Source organism: Pan paniscus, chromosome 2 (genome assembly GCF_029289425.2).
Source record: "Pan paniscus chromosome 2, NHGRI_mPanPan1-v2.0_pri, whole genome shotgun sequence".
NCBI lineage: Eukaryota > Metazoa > Chordata > Mammalia > Primates > Hominidae > Pan > Pan paniscus.
Window position 1 is genome coordinate 153615424 of NC_085926.1, and position 26189 is coordinate 153641612.

The following is a 26189-nucleotide window of genomic DNA, read 5'->3' on the forward strand; positions in this document are numbered from 1 at the left end:
AAATATTCATTTAACAACATGATGGCAACAAAAACAAATTTTCCCATAAGAAGTTGAGATGATACCCTAATAACTTACAGGAAAGCAATTAATACTTTTTCCAATAGTACAATTATAACTAGCAGTATGTGAAGACAAACATTAAGTCACTTAGTAAGGAGCTCAAATGTTTGGAAAGGCTTATGTGCATAAGAAATTGCATGTGCATATTAATTGCAAATACACTCATTATTGGTTAAGAATCAAGACTGCATCCCAGGTCAGAAAAAAAAATACTGCAATTCACTGAAAGCAGGAGAAACAGCTGAAGGTATAGGCAATTTTCAAATCAGGATAAATCATGAAGGTATAAGCCATTAAGGCAGGGTTCATACCGCACCAAACATTCTTTGCTCAAGATTTTTTTCTATTGCAAACATATCAGAAGAATAAAAGTCAAGTAGGGGAAGATCCCAGAGATTAGCTTCTCTGATAGGTGCAAATTCCTTTGGGTTTTTCCTAAAAATCCAGGCAAAAGACAGACAAGAGGGAAATACAAAAATTCATCATTCCTAACAAGGTTTCTCTCATCGCTGGACATAGTAGTCAATTCAACCAGTTCATTTCCGTTAAGCACTATTTCCAAACCTTTCCAGATATTTCACTCCTGCCTCTGAAATGTGAAGATGAAATAGTAGGTAGATAAAAGGCCGGACATAAGCAGACTCTTAACAGTAGGTTTAATAGTCTCTTTCTCTTTGGGTTCTGGGATTGTGGGTAATATTCTAAATTGTTTCCAATGAGAATATACCACCTCTATAATCAGAAAATGAGGCTATGAATATGCTTTATGAACTGTGAAACTACACAAATGTTACATTTTTATTTTTGCTGCTATTGACCATTTTAGAGTTCTCATTTTAACATAGCTCTTTTATCCTGGCAACACTGCTGAAGTTTGTCTGTAGAAAGAGACCCTGGCTGGCATAATTTATACATCCAAGTCTGCTTATTCCAAAAGTCTATTATTCTGCACGGGAAATGGTTCTTTTCCATTTATGGAAGAAGTTTTGTTTCTTTTTGTTTTGGTTGATTTTGTTATGTAAGGAGAGTTATCAACAAAAACAAGGAGAAGCCAAAGTGAATAAGCAAAAGTGTGGTCAGTAAATGTTTAAGAAGCCCAAGAGAAATCTGACATTTTCTACTCAACATGTCCTGTCCCTTTCTTTTCTCAGAAATGTTCTGAAATCCTCTACAAAGACATTACCACTAGAGCTCCCTTGGTTTAAAATATCCCAAGACTTCTCACAATTCTTCCTTAAGTCAAGTAAGTTCCTATGTTAACAGATTCATTTTCAGCAGAGGTAGAAGAAGAGCAAAAGGCATCTTTCTTTCCTGAATTACAATATATCCTGAGGCAAGGAAATCCAAAATGATATTTTACACTATCAGAAATATATAAAGCTATTGCTGTATTATAAATGAATAGAATCATTGTTCTAATCGGAGTTGATTCTTTTAATCTTGGGAGGATTTAATATCTCTAAATCCTTTCGAAAGAGTAATTCTTGAATGTAAGAAGTAACCAATTCATATTTTAAGTGTTATACTGCCCCCTTGTGTATCTTGTGTTTAGTGAAAAGGGAGCTCAGACAATACAGTAATTGTAATTCTCAGAAATACTTCAGTGGAATCTGAGTTTAGAACTAGAAACAGCCTCAAAAATCATTGAGACCAGCATGCTCACTTCACAGAAAAGAGAACTGAGTTCCTGAAAGATTACGTAACTTGTCCAAGACCGTACACTGCTAGTCAATAACAGAGCAAATACTGTTATATAGAACTTAAGCCTCAGAATGTTAATTTTTTTTTAATTAAAACGGAGATGGCAGCCTGAAAGAAGAAAAAACAGTGAGGTGTTGGAATTAGGCAGATCAGGATTTGAATTTTAGGTCACCATTTTACAATCTCCACAAGCTTTAGTTACCCCATTCATAAAATGGGTTGAATAATAGCTATAGCAAAGTCCTTGAAAGGATTCCGTATGACAATGTTAATGGTCATCAAGCCCTTAGCATAAGTATCTGCAATATAGTAATAAACTAATTGGTAATACAACTATAAAAATATATAGAAAAAATTTTAAATGATTATAGCCTTTGAGATCTCTGAATAAAGGCATTCTAAAATAATGAAAATAATAATGAGTTTAAGGCACTTAAATCTAAATTCTTTAAAAACTGGCACAAAATAAAGCTTGAAAAAATAAACCTAGTTCTTCTAACTCCCATGATTTTTCTATTATCATATTTACTATTTTTTAATACGAATAAATTTGCAACAGAACAATACATAAATCAAACACTGCATGAGAGATAAAGCAATGAACAGGACCCTTGGCTGAGGCTAGAGAAAAGCAACGCAGAACCTCAGTGCCACAGGGTCAAGTCGCCATTCCCACGTCTCCTCTGCTAAGGGCACTTCACCACTGGAATGTCAAGAGAACCAACCTGGAAAGGTGGAGGCAGAAATTTTCATGCTGACCTTGCTAATACCTAATTAGTTACATCAACTTGGGCAGTTATTTCATCTCTGTTTCTCTTTCTTCATCTGTAAAATGAAATCACTCTCTACTTTACAAGGGCTTTTAGTGAGGTTGTATAATGAACGTTGAAAATCACTATAAACACTAAAGTGCTTAATAAAGTAAGGTTAAATTTGTTATCTTAAACTTAGTTTAAAGCAATAATAAACATTAAGTCTGTCATCAAATTGGAGAAGACTTCAGAACAATCTTAGAAAGGTGAAAGCAGCTTAGATTATAGGATTCTGTTAAAGAGCACTCCACTCCCCCTGAAATCTCTCTGTTCCCTCTACAATTCCACAGGCCTCTGATAGAGATTACTCCAAAAATTCTGGCACCACATAAGTCTTTGGCTTTTAAATCAGTTTCACCCTAGGGTATCTTGACAGCAGGATTGACAGAGCTTATCCCTGACTGTATACCACAAAACAAACAGATACCAGCAGGGTAAAGGCAATTTGTCTTAGTTTGCCATGAAAATGACTAATATTGATTACTCTCTGATTCACAGCTGCAGTCCTCCACCCTGATAGTAACGGTTTAGTGCTGCAAACTCTTCTGTTCTGTTGTTATATGGGACATAATATATAGATAAGTCTGAAAGCCCTAAAGGACAGCAATAAAAGTGGGTGGACTTCTCTTCAATAAGTGTCTAAAGCAGGTGGCCACAAGCACCCTCTAACATCTCAATTTGGAAGGCCATGCTATGCTGGTAATAAGCATTGACTGGTGATCCACAAATATTAACTGAACAATTATATGGCCCTCACTCAAAATAATTACAAACATCAGAAAGGGATATTACTGGAGTTGACAGTGTGGTAGAAGAGGAAAGGCACTGGTACCAACTACCCTACAAAATAGAAAGAGATAACACTATTATAGTTGTTGAGGTGGGGCCCATTCCTTACGAGTGGAGATAGTAAGTGCAATGGGACTTCTTGGGTAATTATTCATAAACAAGTTAACTCAAGCTCTTGGTTCCATCCAACAATTATACCATATTTGCATCTAGAGTGCTAGAATAAAAGTCCTGTCAGAAACAAAATAAAAGATCCAACTACATAAATACAAGAGACAGCTTACCATGAAACACACTGTTGTCCACCAGAAAATGCCTGCGGTACTGCACACAGTTCCTTTTTTCCAAGTTCCAGTAACTCATTGTCAGAAGATTTCTGGCACAGCATCAAAACCAAATTGCCCTGTCAAGGGAAACAGAATGAGACAAAAATGAAGAAAACGGCAGCCACACGCTCACACTGGTAGCATAATGCCATCGGTTGCCCAGCATTACGGGGTAACATATACGGCATACAACTTCTCCACACATGGAGCTGGAATCCCCCAGGCCCTAAGAAATTTCTCACAAGTCTTCCCAGGGTCTAGAATGACATTTAGCATATCAAAACAGTAACTTTTTCAAACCACCTTTCAGGGCTCAATGTTACCCATCTCCAGGGGAAATAAACCTACCATCAGAGAGCAGGTTTCAGGACCAGTATATGTGCTCCCAGCCTCACTCCTAGTAGTCCAAGATCCAAACTAGTCAACACTGGTAACATTTCAGGAAATTTCAGTTGCAGGTGGGGAGGCAACTAACAGGAACGAAGCTATCATTCCCAATTCCTGAATTTTGTGTCAGTACAGCATCCATGTGGCCATGAATGAGCCAAGCACATTAATAAAATGTGCCTCCCTCTTTTTGGTTCATTGCTGGTGTCCATTTAGGACTGCTAGGGCCTGGATCTGCCCAGGCTGAACTCATTGATGTAACTAGAGCTGGGCACAGGCCTCAGCAAGGTAAACTAGCAGTGCCTGCTCCTACATAAGACTTGCTCCATCACAGACACAGAGAAACACAATGCTAGCTAGAGCAACAACTTGAAAAGCAGAGATCTGAGTCGATGAATTAAATTCCTCCAAAAGCTGACGTGCATAACCCTGAACAAGGCCTCCTTTGTTCACAGGATTTGGCTAAAGCAACTTTTCAGAATTCCAACCTCCTTTCTGTTCACAGAATAAAGCCAGGCAAAACCAAGCAAGGCTGGCATGAAGAAAAACCCACAGGTGGAAAACAATTTGTCATCTCTCCTACTAAAACCACCTAGAATTTTGTAAACGTACCCCAGGATAAAATCAGTCACTTAGTGAAAAATATATATATTATTAGAGTGTTGTCTATTCATTAATGGAACAATTGGTGAAGGCTCCTGAAGCTTTTGTCAGAGCTTCTCCTTGGCTCCCTATGGCCCAACCTTAACCCACAACACCAGAGATTTTACCTAATTCCTGCCTATCCTGCCTTTTCTCTGGCTCCATGCTGGACTGGCCACTTCCTCTTGCCTCATACCCACCTGGCTAATCTGACTGCTTATCCTACTCCCTAAGGCTGAGGGAGTCTTACTACTATATGGAACTGACTACAAAATACAATAGAATATAGCTAATTATGAAAACAACCCAACCTCTGCCCTCTCCCCAGCCAATACTATATACTACAAAGTTCTCTTCTTTAAAAAGTATTTTTAGTTATACAAATAATGCAGTTATATATGTTCATTATTTTTAATAATGTGCATTTGTTTATAGTTAGCAAAATATATTCACATACATGATGCTCATTTGTCCCTTATTAATCTTCTGAGGTGAGTACTGTTCTCTCCTTCTACAACATTAAAGAAGATGACAAGGTGTTAGAGATTAACTGATTCACCCAATGCTGCTAGGAAAAAATAGTAATGAGACTTGAAGTCATATCTTCATATTCCAAAGTCAAGCCATAATAGCAACTAGGACTTTATGAAGTGAGGTAGTTTAAAAAATACAATCTGGGCTGCGCGCAGTGGCTCACGCCTGTAATCCCAGCACTTTGGGAGGCCAAGGCGGGTGGATCACGAGGTCCAGAGATCGAGCCCAGCCTGGCCAACATAGTAAAATCCCGTCTCTACTAAAAATACAAAAATTAGTTGGGTATGGTGGCACGCACCTGTAGTCCCAGCTATTCGGGAGGCTGAGGCAGGAGAATCACTTGAACCCAGGAGGCGGAGGTTGCAGTGAGGTGAGACAGCGCCACTGCACTCCAGCCTGGTGACAGAACGAGACTCTATCTCAAAAAAAAAAAAAAATCTGCTGGCCAGGTGCAGTGGCTCACGCCTGTAATCCCAGCACTTTGGGAGGACAAGGTGGGTGGATCATGAGGTCAGGAGTTTGAAATCAGCCTGGCCAATTGGTGAAACCCTGTCTCTACTAAAAATACAAAAAATTAGGCCAGGTGCAGTGGCTCACACCTGTAATCCCAGCACTTTGGGAGGCCGAGGCGGGCAGATCATGAGGTCAGGAGTTCGAGACCAGCCTGACCAACATGGTGAAACCCCATCTCTACTAAAAATACAAAAATTAGCCAGGCGTGGTGGCACACACCTACAATCCCATCTACTCAGGAGGCTGAGGCAGGAGAATCACTTGAACCCGGGAGGCGGAGGTTGCAGTGAGCTGAGATCCTGCCACTGCACTCCGGCCTGGGCGACAAAGACTCCATCTCAAAAAAAAAAAAAAAAAAATCTGCAAATTATTATACATTCCTCCCCTCAAAAGGTAGAATCTAAATTCACCTTCCCTTGAGTATGGGCTGGACTCAGTGACTCGTTTCTAACAATAAAATCAGCTGGAAATGATGCTATGAGTCTTCCAAGATGAGGTCACAAGAAGGATACCACTTCCGCCTGGTTCCCTGTCTCTCAAGATGCTTGCATTGGAACCCAGCTACCACACTGTAAGGAAGCCCAGATTTAAGTGTTCTAGCTCACAGGCCCAGCTAGCCCCTCACCCAACAGCCAGCATCAGCCACAGACATGTGCTATGTTGAATGTTTGTGTTTGCCCCAAATTCCTATGGTGAAATCTAATGCCCCCCAATGTGATAGTATTAGGTGGGACCTTTAGTCTCCACCCTTATGATTAGGATTAGGTCCCTTATAAAAGAGACCCTAGAGAGCTAGCCCTACCCTTCCACCATATGAGAACACAGCAAGAAGTCAGCAGTCTGCAATCCAGGAAAGGGCCCTCACCAGACATCAAATCTGCCAATGCCTTGATCTTAGACTTCCCAGCCTCCAGAATTGTGAGAAATAAATTTCTGTTATTTATAAGCTACCCAGTTTATGGCATTGTTACAGCAGCCCAAAATGAACTAAGACAACATGAGAATAAATGAATCTACAGATGATTCTAACCCCAAGTATTTCAGATGAGGCCACAGATACTGATGAGAAGAAATAAGCCATCCCTCTGTGCCTCACATGTATTTTTGACCTATAGAAACAGCGAAAGACAAGGCCGGGCGCAGTGGCTCACGCCTGTAATCCCAACACTTTGGGGGGCCGAAGTGGGTGGGTCACCTGAGGTCAAGAGTTCGAAACCAGCCTGGCCAACAAGGCAAAACTCGTCTCTACTAAAAATACAAAAATTAGCCAGGCGTGGGGGTGGGCGCCTGTAATCCCAGCTACTCGGGAGGCTGAAGCAGGAGAATCACATGGCCAAGACCATGCCACCGCACTCCAGCCTGGGCAACAAGAACAAAACTCCGTCTCAAAAAAAAACGGTGAAAGGTAATAGATAATTATTATTTTAAGACAGAAGATGTGGGGTAATTTGTTACATAGCAATAGATAATGTAACATATAATACAGGTAACATCCTCTCAGAGGATGATCATCCAATCAGAGTTGAGACCTTCAACACTTTCAGGACAGAAGCACAAACCTACGGACATGTATGTAATATTCACGTACTTGGACATTAGCTCACATCAATGGCCCAGGCTTTCCAGCTTCCAGATCTTTTTGCTTTTCTTTAAGGGCTGGGTAACATGCCACTGCCTTCATGAAATGCCCCCAGGAATCTCTCCGTCCAGTTTACCTAAAATTCTTTCATGCACTGAACTCCCATAATCCTGTTTCCCAGTTATTGAGAACCTACTATGCATCAGGAACATTGATAAGGCTTTACATCAGTGAGTCTCAACCTTGACTACACATTAGAATCATCTGGGAAGCTTAAGACTCCTGACTCCCAAGTTACACCCAGGCCAATTACATCAGAATCTCTAGGGGTGGGATTCAGGCATCAGCAGGAGACTAATGAAAAGATGCTCTCCCTCCGGCCTTCAGATTTAGAGATAATGGAGGTGGAGATAATAAATAGAGTTAGTAGGCCTGGGGCAAGGGTAGAGAGCTGTGCGATAAGCCTCATTTTAGCTTCCACCAGATTCAGAAGAGCCAGGCCCTAGGGCTCACTAAAGGGATTCAAGTGAAAGGGATGTTAGACTTCAACTAAGACAAACCTCTCATGGTGTAGCCAGAAGGAAACTGAGGCCCAGAAAGGATGTGTGGCTTGCAAGATAACACCTCTAGCTGGAAGATGATTAACTGATGGGAAACCCAGCCTCAGCAGTTCCAAAGCAGATTGAGTCTTTCATGGCCCCGTTTGTGTGAACACAGTAGGTAAAAACAACTACTGAAGTATACTACATTCATTTATTTTTTAGACAATTTATATTACATTAGAGATGTATTTCCCCTGCATCTTGTATCCAATTTGAAGTTGTTTGGTCAATATTCAGGCAAGGATGGTTTTAAATTGATCACCTTTTTTTTCTTTTCAACTTGCTTTTAAGACTTACAAAATATTCCACCTCCTAAGAGATCTAGGTAGTATAATATGTTACACATTCAGAACTCGATAAGCATTTACATCTTATAAATAGAACCTGCAGATTTATACTCTTTATTAAACATACAGATTAATTATGGTACCATACAAAATAGTCTCATTGCCCTAAAGTCTGCTATGCTCTGCATTCTCCCTCCCTCCCACTTAGCCCCTGAGGAGCACTGATAATTTTTACTGTCTCTATAGTTTTGCCTTTTCCAGGATGTCTTATGGTTGGAATCACACAGTACATAGCCTTTTCCAATTGGCTTCTCTCACTTGGTGATATGCATTTAATGTTCTACGTCTTTTCATGGCTTGAGAGTTCATTTCATCCTAGCACTAAATAATATTCCATTGTCTGGATGTGCCACAGTTTATTTATCCACTGAGCTACTGATGAACATCTTAGTTGCTTCCAAATTTTGAAATTTATAAATACAGATGCTGCAAACATCCATGTGCAAGTTTTTGTGTGGATATAAGTTTTTAACTCATTTGGGTAATACCAAGGAGGGTGACTGCTGGACTGTGTGGTAAGAGTATGTTTAGTTTGTAAGAAAGAGCCAAGCTATCTTCTAAAGTATAAGATATTTTGTATCATTCTGCATTGCTGCCAGCAATAAATGATAGTTCCTGTTGTCTACATCTTTGCCAGCATTTGGTGTTACAAGTGCTCTGGATTTTGGCCTTTCTAATAGCTGTGTGGTGGTACTCATTGCTGTTTTAATTTCTACTTTGCTAATGATCTATATGAAGCACCTTTTCATATGCTTGTTTGCCAGTAGTATATCTTCTTCAGTGAGGTGTCATTCATTCATCCATTCATTCATTCATTTATTTATTTTGAGACAGGGTCTCACTCTGTCACTCAGGCCGAAGTACAGTGGCATAATTAAGGCTCAACTGCATCCTCGACCTCCAGGGCTCAAGCAATCCTCCCATCTCAACCTCCTGAGTAGCTGGGACCACCAGCGTGAACCACCATGTCTGGCTAATTTTTTGACTTTTTGCAGAGACAGGGTCCCATTATGTTGCCCAGGCTGGTCTCAAACTTCTGGGTTCAAGGGATCTTCCTGCCTCAGCTTCCCAAAGTACTGGGATTACAGATGCCAGCCATCATTCCTGGCCTTTTTAAAAATTTTAATCAGGTTGTTTACTTATTGTCAAGCTTTAAGAAGTGTTTGGTTGGTTGGTTGGTTGGTTGGTTTCGTTTTTGTTTTGAGACGCAGTCTCACTCCGTCACCCAGGCTGGGGTGCACTAGCGCCATCTTGGCTCACTGCAGCCTCCGTCTCCCAGGTTCAAGCAATTCTTCTGCCTCGGCCTCCCGACTAGCAGGGACTACAGGCACACGCCACCACACCTGGCGAATTTTTGTATTTTTTTAGTAGAGATGGGATTTCACTATGTTGACCAGGCTGGTCTCAAACTCCTGGCCTCAAGTGATCCGCCCACCTCAGCCTCCCAAAGTTCTGGGATTATAGACATGAAGCACTGCACCCGGCCTAAGTTTTAAGAGTTTTAAAAAAATGTATTTTGGACAAGAGTCCTTTATCAGATACATCTCTTGCAAATATCTTCTCCCAGACTGTGACTTGTCACTAACAGTGTCTTTTGTGGAGCAAAAATTTTTAATTTTAATAAAGTCCAGCTTATCAATGAAAAAAATTAGATTCTGAATCCTTACAATGATTCAAAAAATAATTGACAGTGAATAAGGAACACCATATAAGGAAATAACTGATTGTTATTAAAACTAGTTCTATGGCTGGGTGCGGTGGCTCATGCCTGTAATCCCAGCACTTTGGGAGGCCGAGGTGGGCAGATCACTTGAGGTCAGGAGTTTGAGACCAGCCTGGTCAACATGGTGAAACCCCATCTCTACTAAAAATATAAAAATTAGCCAGTCGTGTTAGCATGCACCTGTAATCCCAGCTACTCAGGAGGCTGAGGAAGGAGAATGGCTTGAACCCGGGAGGCAGAGGTTGCAGTGAGCTGAGATCGCGCCACTATACTCCAGCCTGGGCAACAGAGCAAAAAACTCTGTCTCAAAAAAAAAAAAAAAAAAAAAAAAACTAGTTTTAAAATATGGCTCCATGTTTACAAACTTGAAAAGCATAGAAAAAACTAAAAAAAAAAAAATGTTCAATGTGATATTACTTATCCCCTAGAGACAATGACCATGGGCACTGTGGTCTTTTTTTTTTTTTAACACAAATTAGATATTATAAGTCTACTTCTTTTGCTTAATAACTACTAATATGTTGCAACCCTCTAGGTATATCAACAAATATACTTCTACAGAACATAAATGTGATTTGAAAAAGAAATTGTAATGGACTCTACTCAGACACCAAACACAAAAAATCCTAATGCAAAAATAATAAACAGAGCCATGTAAGTGTGTAGAGGACTCATGCAGCAAATGGACTAAAAGTATAGCTTAAAAGTTAAAAATGCTCCTAAGCTCATTTTATAAGTGATAAGTAACTTTTGTAATCTTGTAAAATCATGTAAAAATCATGCAAAATTTCTTTATTCCTGACATTTTTAGTTGTAGTTAACACGACCAAAATTGTCAATACCAAACAAGTCATATGTGGCAGTAGGGACACCACCAATGAAGAATATTAGAAATTCAAGGATGGCACTTTTAACTAAGAATAGTGGGAAGTACTTTGAGTAATAATCATTTGTCAATACTTTTAAAACTCGACAATGAAAAAAAAAAAATCCTTCACACCCACACCCACTTACTAGAATTAAAGCTCCCTTTAAGAAAACTCCACCACAGTGGACATCTGCTGATTTTTCGCTCTTCTAGAAATAGCACCCCAGTTTTCCTCTGGGAAAATCCTTCTCCCACTCTCTGTTCAAAAGATTCAGGTGCTGTCAGCTTCATCCTCTGATTCAGGTAGGCATGTGGCTTAGGTTGCAAATCAGAGTATTGCATCCACTAGGCCACAGTATAGGAGATCCACACGGGCTGTTTCAGATCACTCAGAGTAAGGCACAGATTTCTGTTTGAACTCTTGGGGGAAAAAAAACTTCCTTTTCAGTTTTACTTGAAGTTGCAAGGTCTGAGCTTCAAGACCTAAAGTTCCTGGCCACCATCCTGTCAATATAGTGGAAAAATTTGTGGAGATTGGATCCAACCCAGAGAAATGGAAACAAACCAAGTCCTGGTAATATCATTTGCCACACCTGAAGCTAGATCTGTCCTTGCACCTTTTAATTAAATAAGCCAGTACATTCTCTTTTTTGTTTTATTTAGTTTTGTGTAAGCCACATTGAGTTGGGTTTTCTGTCACTTGCACCTAGAGTCCCAACTGATGAAATATGTCAGCATAGCAAAATGTAAAGAGGACCCATCTGGCCATCATGAGCTCTCTATTCTGGTTTCAGTTCTAACAACCAACTCACAGGGGACCTTGGGCAAGTTTTTAACAAGTCCTCTCTGAGTTCAAAAATATGACTCAGTATTTTCTTTCTTGGGCTTTCCCTAGGGATGTGATGCATTCAAGCCCTTTGTCCTGGCTGAAAAGGATTCCCCCAGACTATCTGAAGGTGTATTTAAGCAAAGCAAAACACAAAACCTTTTCTTCAGCTTTAGAATTCCTTTAGCTATTTTCAAATGTGACGCAAATCTATATTGCTGCTTTAACCTGAGTTTTATGAAACACTACAGATTTGTTCAAGCCACTTGAACGGCTTAAAAGACAAATTATCCCAGTTCATATATGGAAATCAGAATTATAATACTGTGCTAAAAAGAAAAAAAAAGGTAAATCTTTAAAAGATAACTTTAATTAGCCAGGAGAGGTAGCAGATGCCTGTAATCCCAGCTCCTCGGGAGGCTGAGGCAGGAGAATTTCTTGAACCCAAGAGACAGAGGTAGCAGTAAGCTGAGGTGGCACTATTGCACTCCAGCCTGGGCGGGAGAGCGATACTCTGTCACTAAATAAATAAATAAATAAATAAATAAATAACTTTATGGGAAGAAGGGGCTCTTTTTTTTTTTTCTAAGTAGAGGAATTTGTCTATTACACCCTGACTGCCGTCTCCACCTCTTTCTCTCTACTTTATCACCACCAGGGCCCAATCTCCTTCAGTATCCTTTTCCATAAAAACCAATACTCCCTTTACATTCCTTATTAATAATATATTATTTGTAAATCACTTCATGATTTACACAATTTTCTATTTATATCTTGTCTTAAAAACAAACAAAAAAAAGCCCTTACAATAGCCCTGTGAGTTCCACATTATTAACAAATAAGACTAAATGGAAACAGCAGGTTGCAAACCCACATCTCCTGACTCCAAATCCACTGTCCCCAGTCCAGAGCAACACTCCACATCCAGCACCAGTTCCTCCCTGACATTCTGCTTCCCTATAAAAAGAACCTAGAGTTGAATTACTCAGGACAGACAAGACTCTAATTCTTCCCACATCCACCATTCATCCCAACTCTACTATGAACCAAGGAGAAGAGACAGGAGGAGACAACTAAATGAAACATTACTTATTCAAAAAATGCATACCTTGTCCCTCCAGCAGGAGCCTCTGGAGTGTATAGATTAGAGATGATCAGAGCAAAGTGTCACTCCTTTGGGTATAAGATGGTGGATGGCTACTTTGAAATGAAATTTGAGTGAGCTACTTGGACCAAGTTCAGAAACAACAAGACCAAGTTTATTTGCAAGATATCATGGTAAAAACTGTCTGAGAGGTGTGTGTGTTCTCCAAATTGCTAACAGCATTTGGAGAATGTTGGAATGGGAAGAAAATCTGGCCAGAAATTAAAATGTAATGCACATGCCTGCCTCCTTGGTGGAAAAGGAATTACTAGTTCATGGGACATAGTAAGGTATCAAGGGACAATGGACAAACACCTGACTGGAAGTCAAAAACCCAGAGCTGCAGCCCAATCCTGCCTCTTACTAACACTGTGTTTCAGGGTCAATCTCTTCACAACCCTGTGCTTCAGCTGCCTCATCTATGTCACAAAAAGGGATGGCAGTGAATGAGATGTTCTTCAAAGCATTTCCAATTTTAATACTCAATATTCTATTAACAAGGATTATGGAAAACTCCTCCCTAACATCCCAATCCATTCATCTTTTATTATAAATTAAAATAACCCTGAAAAACCACAAAATGAACTGTCAGGTATTAGTTGTGTAGCATTTAACTTATATGGAGAAGTGCTCATTTCCTTCTTCTTAAGCCTTGCTGAGAGATAAAAGGCAAAATTAATAAGCTCTGACAGTAATATTCATAAAACAACAAGCACTTAGGAACAGGAAGGCATAGAAAAACAGGTCTCAAAACTATATCCTGTACTTCGGCCTCTGACATAACGTATGTTTGGGAATTTTGCACCCAGGTATCCCTAAAACTTGAGAATTGAAACTAAATCCAGTTAAAAACTAAGATTTCAAACAAAGTTGCTCCTTTCTCATTTCTCCATTAATTTTAAGACAAAGTAAGAGAATTACACAGGGCAGGGATGGGGTGGGAGGGGCCAGGGATCCTCTTCTCTGGCCCAGCCCCAAACTGACAGCTTCTAAAGCAGTTCAGAAGCCTGGGTCAGGTCCAGAGGGCTCCCATGTCACCCGCCACCCAGCAGATGGCCTTCCCCACCATCGGCCCCTCCCCCACTTCCCGCAGGTTTCTAAGCACCACCAAACTGGTTGTTAAAGGCCTCTGCAAACAGCCTAATTCCACAGCCTAGCCCCCTCCCAGCTATGTACACAAAGGGAAAGAAATAAAAGGGTACTTTGTTCATTTTTTAAGGCTCACAGGAGACACCACTAAATCCCAAGTTCCTGGTGTGTTTTCTTTTCTCTAATGCAATCAGGAGCTGAAAATGCTCTGAGCTAGTTAAGCAATGAGGCGCAATCGACCCTCCAAAGACACCCGGGATGCTGCATTTGAAAGGGCTGGTTTAGAGTATATAATATGTATCCAGAGCTTGAAGGAGTCCTCTTCTGTTTTTTATGCATTACTGGACTTGAATTGCTCATGTTTTATGATTTTTACATGTATGTTCCCAAGCAAGGCTGGCCTATAACTTCCATTTCTCATATTGCTCTCAAAAGGTTTTTATATCGAAGTTATCATAGCTTTACAAAATGAGTTTCTATTTCCTGGAAGAATTAGGTTGCTAGTAAAACCAGTTGAGCCTGAACTTTCCTTTAAGAAGAAATATTTGACTACTGGTTTATTTTATTTATAAATTATAGCATTATTCAGGCTTTCTATTTTTTCTAAGTTAGTTTTGGTAAGTTATATTTGTCTAGATATTTATTCATTTTCTCTAAGCTTTCAAATGTTTTAGCATGAAGTTGTTCATAATATTATTCATATAATTTTAATATCTACAACATCTATTCTCTGAATCCTGATATGGCTTATTTGTGCCTCTCTTATTTTTAAATCAATCTCACCAGGTATTTGTCAATATTGCTAGCTTTTACAGTAATCTCCATTGAATAACATGGAATTATTACTATCATTTCCTTCCATCTGCTTTCTTTTTTTTTTTGAGACAGAGTCTCACTCTGTCATCCAAGCTGGTGGGCAGCGTCACAATCACAGCTCACGGCAACCTCTGCCTCCCAGGGTCAAGCAATGATTGTCCCACCTCAGCCTCCCGAGTAGCTGGGACCACAGGCATGCGCCAACACACCCAACTAATTTTTGTATTTTTTGTAGAGACAGGATTTCGTCAGGTTGCCCAGCCTGGTCTGGAACTCCTGAGCTCAAGTGATCTGCCTGCCTCAGCCTCCCAAAGTGCTATGTTTATAGGAATGAGCCACCACATCCGGCCTCTTTTTTTTTTTTTTTTTTTTTTTTTTTTTAAGAGACAGAGTAACACTCTGTTGTCCAGGCTGGAGTGCAGTGGCATGATCATGGCTCACTGCAGCCTCAACCTCCTAGGATTAAGGGATCCTCATGCCTCAGCCTTCCAAGTAACTAGAACTACAGGTGTACACCACCATGCCCAGCTAATTTTTTGTGGAAACGGGGTCTCACTGTGTTGCCCAAGCTAGTCTAGAACTCCTGGCCTAAGCAATCCTCCCACCTCAGCTTCCCAAACTGCCAGGATTATAGGCCTGAGCCACTGCACTTAGCCTTCCATTTGTTTTCTTTGGGCCTATTTTGCATCTTTTTCTAACCTTCTAATTTCAACATTTAACTGTTTTCAGGTTTTCATCTTTTTTAATATAAGTAATTAAGGTTAAGTATGTGTTAGCTACTTCCCCAACCCCCAAGTTTTGACTCATAGTATTTTTGTTATCATTCAGTTAAAAATATTTTCTGAATGCTATTACAGCTTCTTTTTAAACCCAAGATTATTTTGAAACACATTTCTACAACTATTCATAGTAATCTTTTGGTTATAGTTTCTAGTTTAATTCCACTGTGGTCAGAGATTTAGTCTGTATGACACTAATCCTTTGATAATTACAACTTGCTTGATGACATAGTTTGAGGTCACTTTTCATAAATGTTCTAGTGTGTTTGAAAAGAATGTGTATTCTGAAGTTAGGAGGTGTGATCTTCATGTCTATCAGCTCAAACTTATTAGTTACTTCATTCAAATCTTGTGTGTTAGGCCATTCTTGCATTGGCATAAATACCTGAGACTGGCTAATTTATAAGAAAAGAGGTTTGATTAGCTCATGGTTCTGCAGGCTGTACAGGAAGTAAGGCACCAGATCTGCTTCTGGGTAGGCCCCAGGAAGCTTTTACTAATGGTTGAAGATAAAGTGGGAGCAGGCATCTGACATGGCAGGAGCAGGAGCAAGAGAATACGATGGGGGGTGCCACACTTTGCAACAACCAGATCTCACAAGAACTCACTTACTATCGTGAGGACAGCACCAAGGCATGACAGCACCATGTCATCCTTCCCCATGACCCAAACACCTCCCACCAGGCCCCACCTCCAACACTGCAAATTACAAGTGAACATGAGATTTGGCCGGGACATGTATTCAAACTATATCATTCAGCCCTTGGCCCCCCAAATCTCATGTCCTCCTTATATTGCAAAATACAATAATGTCTTCCCAACAGTCTCCCAAAGTCTTAACTCATTCCAGCATGAACCTAGTCAAAAGTCCGAAGTCCAAGGTCTCATCTGGAAATGAGTTCCTTCCACCTATGAGCCTGTAAAATCAAAGCAAGTTCTCTACTTCCAAGTTACAGGGGTGGTACCAGCATTAAGAAAACATTCTTGTTCCAAAAGGCAGAAATTGACCAAAAGAAAGGGGCCACAGGCCCCATGCAAGCTCAAAACCCAGCAGAGCAGTCATCAAATCTTAAAGCTCCAAAGTAATTTCCTTTGACTCCATGACCCACATTCAGGGAACATTGGTGCAAGAAGTGGGCTCCCAAGACCTTGGGCAGCACTGCCTCTATGGCTTTGCAGTGTTCAGCCTCTGCAGCTGCTGTTACAGGTTGCTGGGAGCCTGTGGCTTTTCCTGGAGCAGTATACAAGCTGCCTGTGGCTTTACCATTCTGGGGTCTGGAAGACAGTTGGCCCCCTTCCCACAGTTCTGCTAGGCAGTGCCCTGGTGGGGACAGTGTGTGGGAGCTCCATCCCCACATTTCCCTTCCATACTGCCCTAGTAGAGGTTCTCTGTGAGGGCTCTGTCCCTGCAGCAGGCTTCTGCCTGGGCATCCAGACTTTCTTGTAAATCCTGTGATATCTAGGGGGAGGCTACCAAGCCTCATTCACTCTTGCACTCAGCACACCTACAGGCTTAATTCCACATGGAAGCCACCAAAGCTTATGGCTTGAAATCTCTGAAGCAGCAGTCCAAGCTGTATCTGAGGCTCTTTGAGCAGAGGCTAATGCCGGAGCAGCCGGGATGCAGGGGGCAGTGTCCCAAGACTGCACAGAACAGCAGGGCCCTGGACCTGGCCCACAAAACTCTTCAGTCCTACTAGGTCTCAGGGCCTGTGATGAGAGGGGCTGCGGTCTTAGATATCTGATATGCTTCAAGGCTCTTCTACCCTTGTCTTGGCAATTAGCGCTTGGCTCCCTTTCAGTTATGAAAATGTCTCCAGCAAGGTGTTGCTCCCCAACCTGCTTGAATTCCTCTCCCAAAAAAAGTGTTTTCTTTCTCTACCACAAGGCCAGGCTGTGAATTTTCCACACTCTTAAGCTCTGCTTGCTATTTAAATGTAAATTCCAACTTTAAGTCATTTATTTGCTCCCACTTCTGAGCATAGGCTGTTAGAAGCAGCCAGGTCACAACTTGAACACTACTGCCCAGAAATTCATTCCACCAAATACCCTAGATCATCACTCTGAAGTTAAAGTGTCTATAGATCCCTAGGGCATGAACAGAATGTAGCCAAATTTTTTTCCTAAGGCATAAAATGCATAACCTTTACTCCAGCTCCCAGTAAGTTCCTCATTTCCATCTGAGACCTCTTTAGCTTGAACTTCACTGTCCATATCACTATTACCATTTTGGTCACAACAATTTAACCAGTCTTTAAGAAGTTCCAAATTTTCCATCATCTTCCTTCCTTCTTCTGAGCCCTCTAAACTCTTTAAACCTCTGCCTGTTACCCAGTTCCTAAGCTGCTTCCACATTTTCAGGTGAAATACCCCATATTGCTATAGCAATACTGCACTCTCAGAACCAATTTTCTGTGTTAGGCCATTCTTGCATTGCTATAAAGAAATACCTCAGATTGGGTAATTTATAAGAGGTTTAATTGGCTATGGTTCTGAAGGATGTACAGGAAGCATGGCACCAGCATCTGCATCTAGGGAGGTCACAAGAAACTCTTACTCATGGTGGAAGGTGAAGCAAAAGCAGGTGTCTCACATGGCAGAAACAGGAGCAAGAGAGTGAGTGCGGGGGGGAGGTGCCACAATTTACAACAACCAGATCTTTCGAGATCTCACTTACTATTGCAAGGACATCACCAAGCCATGAGGGATGACCCAAATACCTCCCACCAGACCTTAACTCTAACATTGGGGATTACAATTCAACATTATATTTGGCAGGAACATATATTCAAACTATATCACCTTGTATGTTAGCAGATATTTTCCCCATTTTACCAAGTACTGAGGAAGTATATTAAAATCTCACCAGAAATATATGTATTTATCATTGTTCTCTCAATTTTTTGCTGAATGTATTTTGAAGTCATGTTATTTCATGACTATATATTTCAAATATATTTGAAGTCATATTATCCCTAGATGCATGGAAGTTTTTTTCCAAAAGTTTTTTGGAAAACAAGTGTTGTTTGGTTGCACGAATCAGTTCTTTAGTGGTGATTTCTGAGATTTTGGTGCACCCATCACCTGAGCAGAGTACACTGTACCCAATGTGTAGTGTAGTCTTTTATCCCTCACCCTCCTTCTACCCTTTCCCCTGAGTCCCCAAAGTCCATAGTATCATTCTTATGCTTTTGAATCCTCAAAGCTTAGCTCCCACTATGAGTGAGAACATATGATGTTTGGTTTTCCATTGCTGAATTACTTCACTTAGAATAATGTTCTCCACAATGAGAACACTTGGACACAGGAAGGGGAACATCAAACACCGGGGCCTGTCGTGGGGTTGGGGGAGGGGGAAGGGATAGCATTAGGAGATATACCTAATGTAAATGATGAGTTAATGGGTGCAGCACACCAACATGGCACATGTATACATATGTAACAAACCTGCACGTTGTGCACATGTACCCTAGAACTTAAAGTATAATAAAAAAATTAATTTAAAAAAAGAATAAGCAAATCCAATATATGATAATAAAAACTGGAAGAGAGGTTGCTTGTGGAGTGAATTAGGGGATTTGAACTGTTGTACTTTTTGGTAGACATTATTATGTCATGTGCTTTTTTGAAATATAGCTTGTAGCACTTTTGTTTTAGTAAAAAAAAAAAAAGAATAATGTTCTCCAAATCCATCCAGGTTGCTGTAAATGCCATTATTTCATTCCTCTTTATGGCTGAGTAGTATTCCATGGTATAAATATACTACATTGTCTTCTTTTATTTTTTTTTCCAGACAGACTCTCACTCTGTCTGGAGTGCAGTGGCACAATCTTGGCTCACTGCAACTTCCGCCTCTTGAGCTCGAGCAATTCTCCTGTCTCAGCTTCCCGAGTAGCTGGGATTACAGGCATGTGCCACCATGCCCAGCTAATTTTTGTATTTTTAGTAGAGATGAGGTTTCACCATATTAGTCAAGCTGGTCTTGAACTCCTGACCTCATGATCCACCCGCCTCAGCTTCCCAAAGTGCTGGGATTACAGGCATGAGCTACCATGCCTGGCCTACATTTTCTTTATCCACTCATTGATTGATGGGCATTTGGGCTGTTTCAATATTTTTGCATTTGTGAATTATGCTGCTATAAACATGTGTGGTCAAGTATCTTTTTCATATAATGAATTCTTTTGCTCTGGGTTCATACCCAGTAGTAGGATTGCTGGATCAAATAGTAGATCTACTTTTGGTTCTTTAAGAAATCTCCACACTATTTTCCACAGTGGTTGTATTAGTTTACATTCCCACCAACAGTGTAAACGTATTCCCTTTTCACCACATCCACACTGACATCTATTTTTTTTATTTTTTTATTATTGCTGTTCTTGCAGGAGTAAGGTGGTATTGCATTGTGGTTTTGATTTGCATTTCCCTGATCATTAGTGACAGTGAGCATTCTTTCATATGTTTGTTGCCCATTTGTATATCTTCTTTTGAGAATTGTCTATTCATGTCCTTAGCCCACTTTTTGATGGGATTATTTGTTTTTTTCTTGATGATTTATTTGAGTTCCTTGTGGATTCTGGATAATTTGTCCTTTGTCAGAGATATAGATTGTGAAGATTTTCTCCCACTCGGTGAGTTGTCTGTTTACCCTGCTGATTATTTCTTTTGCTGTGCAGAAGCTTTTTAGTTTAATTAAGTCCCATCTATTTATATTTCTTTTTGTTGCATTTGCTTTTGGGTTCTTGGTCATGAAGTCTTTGCCTAAGCCAATGTCTAGAAGGGTTTTTCCAATGTTATCTTCCAGAATTTGTAAAGTTTCAGGTCTTAGATTTAAGTCTTTGATCCATCTTCAGTTGATTTTTATATAAGGTGAAAGAGAAGCATCCAGTTTCATTCTTCTACATGTGGTTTGACATTTATTCCAGCACCATTTGGTGAATAGGGTGTCCTTTCCCCATGTTTTGTTTGCTTTGTTGAAGATCAGTTGGCTGTAAATATTTGGCTTTCTTTCTGGGTTCTCTATTCTGCTCCATTGGTCTATGTGCCTATTTTTATACCAGTGCCGTGCTGTTTTGGTGACTATGGCCTTGTAGTATAGCTTGAAGTCAGGTAATAGGATGCCTCCAGATTTGTTCTTTTTGCTAAGTCTTGCTTTGGCTATGTGGGCTTTTTTATGGTTTCATATAAGTTTTAGGATTGTTTTTTCTAGTTCTAAGAATGATGGTGGTATGTTGATGGGAATTGCATTAAATCAGTAGATTGCTTTTGGCAGTATGGTCATTTTCACAGTATTGATTCTACCCATCCATAAGCCTGGGATGTGTTTCCATTTGTTTGTGTTTTCTGTAATTTCTTTCAGCAGTGTTTTGTTATTTTCCTTGCAGAGGTCCTTTACTTCCTTAGTTAGGTATATTCCTAAATTGGTTTTTTTTCCAGCTATTGTAACAGGGGTCGAGTTCTTGATTTGATTCTCAGCTTGGTCGCTGTTCATGTATAGCAGAGCTACTGATTTGTGTACATTAATTTTGTATCCTGAAACTTGGCTGAATTTCTCAGTTATAGGAGCTTTTTGGATGAGTATTTAGGATTTTCTAGGTGTACAATCATATCATCGGCAAAAAACCACAGTTAGACTTCCTCTTTACCAACATGGATACCCTTTATTTCTTTCTCTTGTCTAATTGCTCTGGCTAGGATTTCCAGTACTATGTTGAATAAAAGTGGTAAAAGTGGGCCGGGCACAGTAGCTGATGCTTGTAATCCCAGCACTTTGGGAAGCCAAGGTGGGCTGATCACCTGAGGTCGGGAGTTCAAGACCAGCCTGGCCAACATGGCAAAACCTCATCTCTACTAAAAATACAAAATTAGCCGGGCATGGTGGCACATGCCTGTAATCTCAGCTACTCGGGAGGCTGAAGCAGGAGAACTGCTTGAACCTGGGAGATGGAGGTTGTACTGAGCCGAGATCGTGGCACTGCCCTGCAGCCTGGGCAAAAGAGTGAGACTCTGTCTCAAAAAAAATAAAGAAGTGGTGAAAGTGGGCATCCTTGTCTTGTTCCCGTTCTCAGAAGGAAGGCTTTTGATTTTTCTCCATTCAGTATAATGGTGGCTGTGGGTTTGTCATAGATGTCTTTTTTTTTTCTTTTTGAGATGGAGTTTCGCTCCTGTTGCCCAGGCTGGAGTGCAATGACGCGATCTCGGCTCACCGCAACCTCTGCCTCCCGGGTTCAAGCAATTCTCCTGCTTTAGCCTCCTGAGTAGCTGGGATTAAGGCACGCACCACCACGCCCAGCTAATTTTGTATTTTCAGTAGAGACGGGATTTCTCCATGTTGGTCAGGCTGGTCTGGAACTCCTGACCTCAGGTGATCCACCCACCCTGGCCTCCCAAAGTGCTGGGATTACAGGCGTGAGCCACTGTGCCTGGCCTAGATGTCCTGTTATTACCTTAATGTATGTCCCTTCTATGGCAATTTTGCTGAGGGTCTTAATCATAAAAGAATGCTGGATTTTGTCAAATGCTTTTTCTGAGTCTATTGAGATAATCATGTGATTTTTGTTTTTAATTCTGTTTATGTGGTGTATCATATTTATTGATTTGCACATGTGAAACCATCCCTGCATCCCTAGTATGAAACCCGCTTGATCATGGTGGATTATCTTTTTGATATGCTGTTGGATTTGGTTAGCTAGCATTTTGTTGAGGAATTTTGCATCTATGTTCATCAAGGATATTGGTCTGTGATTTTCTTTTTTTGGTATGTCTTTTCCTGGTTTGGGTATTAGGGTGATACTGGCTTCATAGAATGATTTAGGGAGGATTCCCTCTTTCTCTATCTTTTGGAATGGTGTCAATAGGATTGGTGCCAATTCTTCTTTGAATGTCTGATAGAATTCAGCTGTGAATCCATCTGGTCCTGGACTTTTCTTGTTGGCAATTTTTTTTACTACCATTTCAATCTTGCTATTTGTTATTGGTCTGTTCAGAGTTTCTATTTCTTCCTAGTTTAATCTAGGAGGATTGTATAGTTCCAGGAATTTATCCATCTTCTCTAGGTTTTCTAGTTTATGCACATAAAGGTGTTCATAGTAGCCTTGAATGATCTTTTGTATTTCTGTGGTATCAGTTGTAATATCTCCCATTTCATCTCTAATTGAGTTTATTTAGATCATCTCCCTCCATAGCAGCCTTGAATGATCTTTTGTATTTCTGTGGTATCAGTTGTAACATCTCCCATTTCATCTCTAATTGAGCTTATTTGAATCATCTCTCTTCTTTTATTGGTTAATCTCACTATTGGTCTATCAATTTTGTTTATCTTTTCAAAGAAACAGCTTTTTGTTTCATTTACCTTTTTTATTGTTTTTTGTTTTGTTTTGTTCTGTTTCCATTTCATTTCCTTCTGCTCTGATCTTCATTATTCCTTTTCTTCTGCTGGGTTTGGGTTGGTTTGTTCCTGTTTCTCTAGCTCCTTGAGGTGTGACCTTAGATTGTCTATTTGTGCTCTTTCAGACTTTTTGATTTAGGTATTTAATGCTATGAACTTTCCTCTTAGCATTGCCTTTGTTGTATCCCAAAGGTTTTGATAGGTTGTGTCATTATTATCATTCAGTTCAAATAATTTTTTAATTGCCATCTTGGACCAAGCATGGTGGCTCATGCTTAAAATCCCAGCATTTTGGGATGCCAAGCCAGGTGGATCACAAGGTCAGGAGTTTGAGACCAGCCTGGCCAACATGGTGAAACCCTGTCTCTACTAAAAACACAAAAATTAGCTGGGCATGGTCACAGGTGCCTGTAATCCCAGCTACTCAGGAGGCTGAGGCAGGAGAATCGCTTGAACCCAGGAGGTGGAGGTTGCAGTGAGCAGAAATTGAGCCACTGCACTCCAGCCTGGGTGACAGAGATAGACTCCATCTCAAAAAAAAAAAAAAAAAAATTCCATCTTGATTTCATTGTTGACCCAACAACCATTCAGGTGCAGGTTATTTAATTTCCATGTATTTGCATGGTTTTGAGGCTTGCTTTTGGAGTGGATATCCAATTTTATTCCACTGTGGTCTGAGAGACTACATGCTATAATTTCAATTTTCTTAAATTTGTTGAGACTTATTTTGTGGCCTATTATATGGTTTATCTTAAAGAATGTCCTATGTGCTGAGTATATTCTCCAGTTATTGGGAAGAATATTCTGTAAATATCTGTTAAGTCTGTTTGTTCTAAGTCCATCTTTTTGTTGTTGACTTTCAGTCTTAATGACCTGTCTAGGTGCTGTCAGTGGAGTATTACAGTCCTCCATTATTATTGTGTTGCCATCTACCTTATTTCTTAGGTCTAGTAGTAATTGTTTTATAAATTTGGGAGCTCCAGTGTTAGGTGCATATATTTAGAATTGTGACATTTTCCTGTTGGACTAATTCTTTTATCATTGTATAATGTCCCTCTTTGTCTTTTTTAACTGCCGTTGCTTTAAAGTTTGTTTTATCTGATATAACAGTAGCTACTCTTGCTTGCTTTTGGTGTCCATTTGCATGGAATATCTTTTTTCACCCCTTTACCTTAAGTTTATGTGAGTCGTTCTGTGTTAGGTGAGTCTCTTGAAGGCAGGGGATAGTTAGTTTGTGAATTCTTATCATTCTGCCATTCTGTATATTTTAAGTGGAGCATTTAGGCCATTTACATTCAATGTTAGTATTGAGATGTGAGGTACTATTCTATTCATCATGGTATTTGTTGCCTGAATACCTTGGGGGGTTTTGTGTGTGTGTGTGTGTGTGTGTGTGTGTGTGTGTGTGTGTGTAATTGTTATATATGTCCTGTGAGATTTATGCTTTAAGAAGGTTCTGTTTTGCTGTATTTCAAGGATTTGTTTCAAAATTTAGAGCTCCTTTTAGCAGTTCTTACTGTGCGGGCTTAGTAGTTGTGAATTTTCTCAGCATTTGTTTGTCTGAAAAAGACTGTATCTTTCCTTCATTTATGAAGCTTAGTTTTGCTGGATACAAAATTCTTGCCTGATAATTGTTTTGTTTAAGGAGGCTAAAGATAGGACCCCAATCCCTTCTAGCTTATAGGGTTTCTGCTGACAAATCTGCTGTTAATCTGATAGGCTTTGACCCCAATCCCTTCTAGTTTATAGGGTTTCTGCTGAGAAATCTGCTGTTAATCTGATAGGCTTTTCTTTATAGGCTACCTGAAGATGCATATGTAAGTATTTTATCTTTCTGATAAGTTGAGACTTTTTAACCAATTGACCCTCTTTATCTCTAAAAATGCTTTTTGCAATTTAAAGCCTATTTTGTCTTATGTCAAAATTGCCAGCTTCTTTTGGTTTTTAGTCACCTATTTCCCTATTATTTTACTTTTAAACATTCTGTATCCTTATATTTTAGACACTTTTTTTTTTTTTTTTTTTTGAGACAGAGTCTCACTCTGTCCCCCAGGCTGGAGTGCGATAGTGCGATCTCAGCTCACTGCAACCTCCACCTCCCACGTTCAAGCAATTCTCCTACCTCATCCTCCAGAGTAGCTGGGATTACAGATGCATGCCCGGCTAATTTTTGTATTTTTAGTAGAGACGGGGTTTCACCACGTTGGCCGGGCTGGTCTTGAACTCCTGACCTCAGGTGATCTGCCCGCCTCAGCCTCCCAAAGTACAGGGATTACAGGCATGAGACATCACTCCCAGCCTGGACATTTCTGTTATAAGTAGCATATAGCTGAATTCTTCATCCACTCTAACAATCTTTGGTTCCTTTAGATTATGATTAGTGATACAATGGAATTTATTTCAACATCATATTTTGTGCTTGCTATTTGTCTTGCCTATTCTCTACTTTTTTCTCAGCTCCCTTGATTTCCTTGAGGTTATTTTTCTCATTTAATTTTTCTCCATTAGCTAGGAAGTTATCATTATTTTCCTAATTTTTAGTAGTTGCCCTAGACATTTTAACATGCATACTTTGCTTATCGAAGTCTCAATAATCATTATCTCTAATCTCTTTCCAAACTATACAAGAATTTTAGAGCACATTAACTCCTTTTGCTTCTCCAACTTATGTTACTAGTTCCCACTGAATATATCATTATTACCTTATATAGTCAATACGTGTTTTAACTTAAACTTTCTTTGGTCTTCATTATTTCTTGTTTTTAAGATCCTTTATCTGGAAATAATTTTCTTCTACCTCAAGTGTTACTCTTTTAGTGAAGATCTGCTGGAACAAATTCTTTAGGTTTTTGTGCATCTGAAAGGCCTTTATTGTGTCCCTGTTTTTTAAAGATTGTTTTTTAATGAAAATAGAATCCTAGGGTGACAGTTAATTTCCCACAGTACATGAAAGATAATATTCTATTGTCTTCTGGCTTCTATTGTTACATTGTCAGGATAATTTGTCATGTCTTTGAAGCTAAGCTTAAGATCCTCTCTTTATCTTTTGTGTTCTGCAGTTTAATTATATTTTGTCTATGTGTGGATTTCTTTTTACTTACTCTGTCTGGAATTCATATGACTTCATCAATATGTCGAGTGATGCTTTTTATTGATCCTTGAAAATTCTCAGCCATTATCTCTTTAAATGTTGCCTTTTCCAATTTTCTTTCCTCTCTTCTTTTTCTGTAGCAATAATTAAAATTTTGTTCAGATTCTTTTT

General features: G+C 39.8%; 1 protein-coding gene across 1 annotated transcript in view; it reads right to left on the minus strand.

The window, feature by feature from the left end:
* Positions 1–26189, minus strand: part of PLCH1 (phospholipase C eta 1) — a 269963-nt gene that overhangs the window by 225449 nt on the left and 18325 nt on the right. Inside the window, exons 2-3 of the mRNA XM_055110608.2 lie at positions 26029–26152; positions 3650–3768 (exon numbers count right to left, since the gene is read on the minus strand). Of these exons, the coding sequence (XP_054966583.1) occupies positions 3650–3728 (79 nt within the window). The 5' untranslated portion in view covers positions 3729–3768; positions 26029–26152. The remainder of the gene's footprint in view (positions 1–3649; positions 3769–26028; positions 26153–26189) is intronic.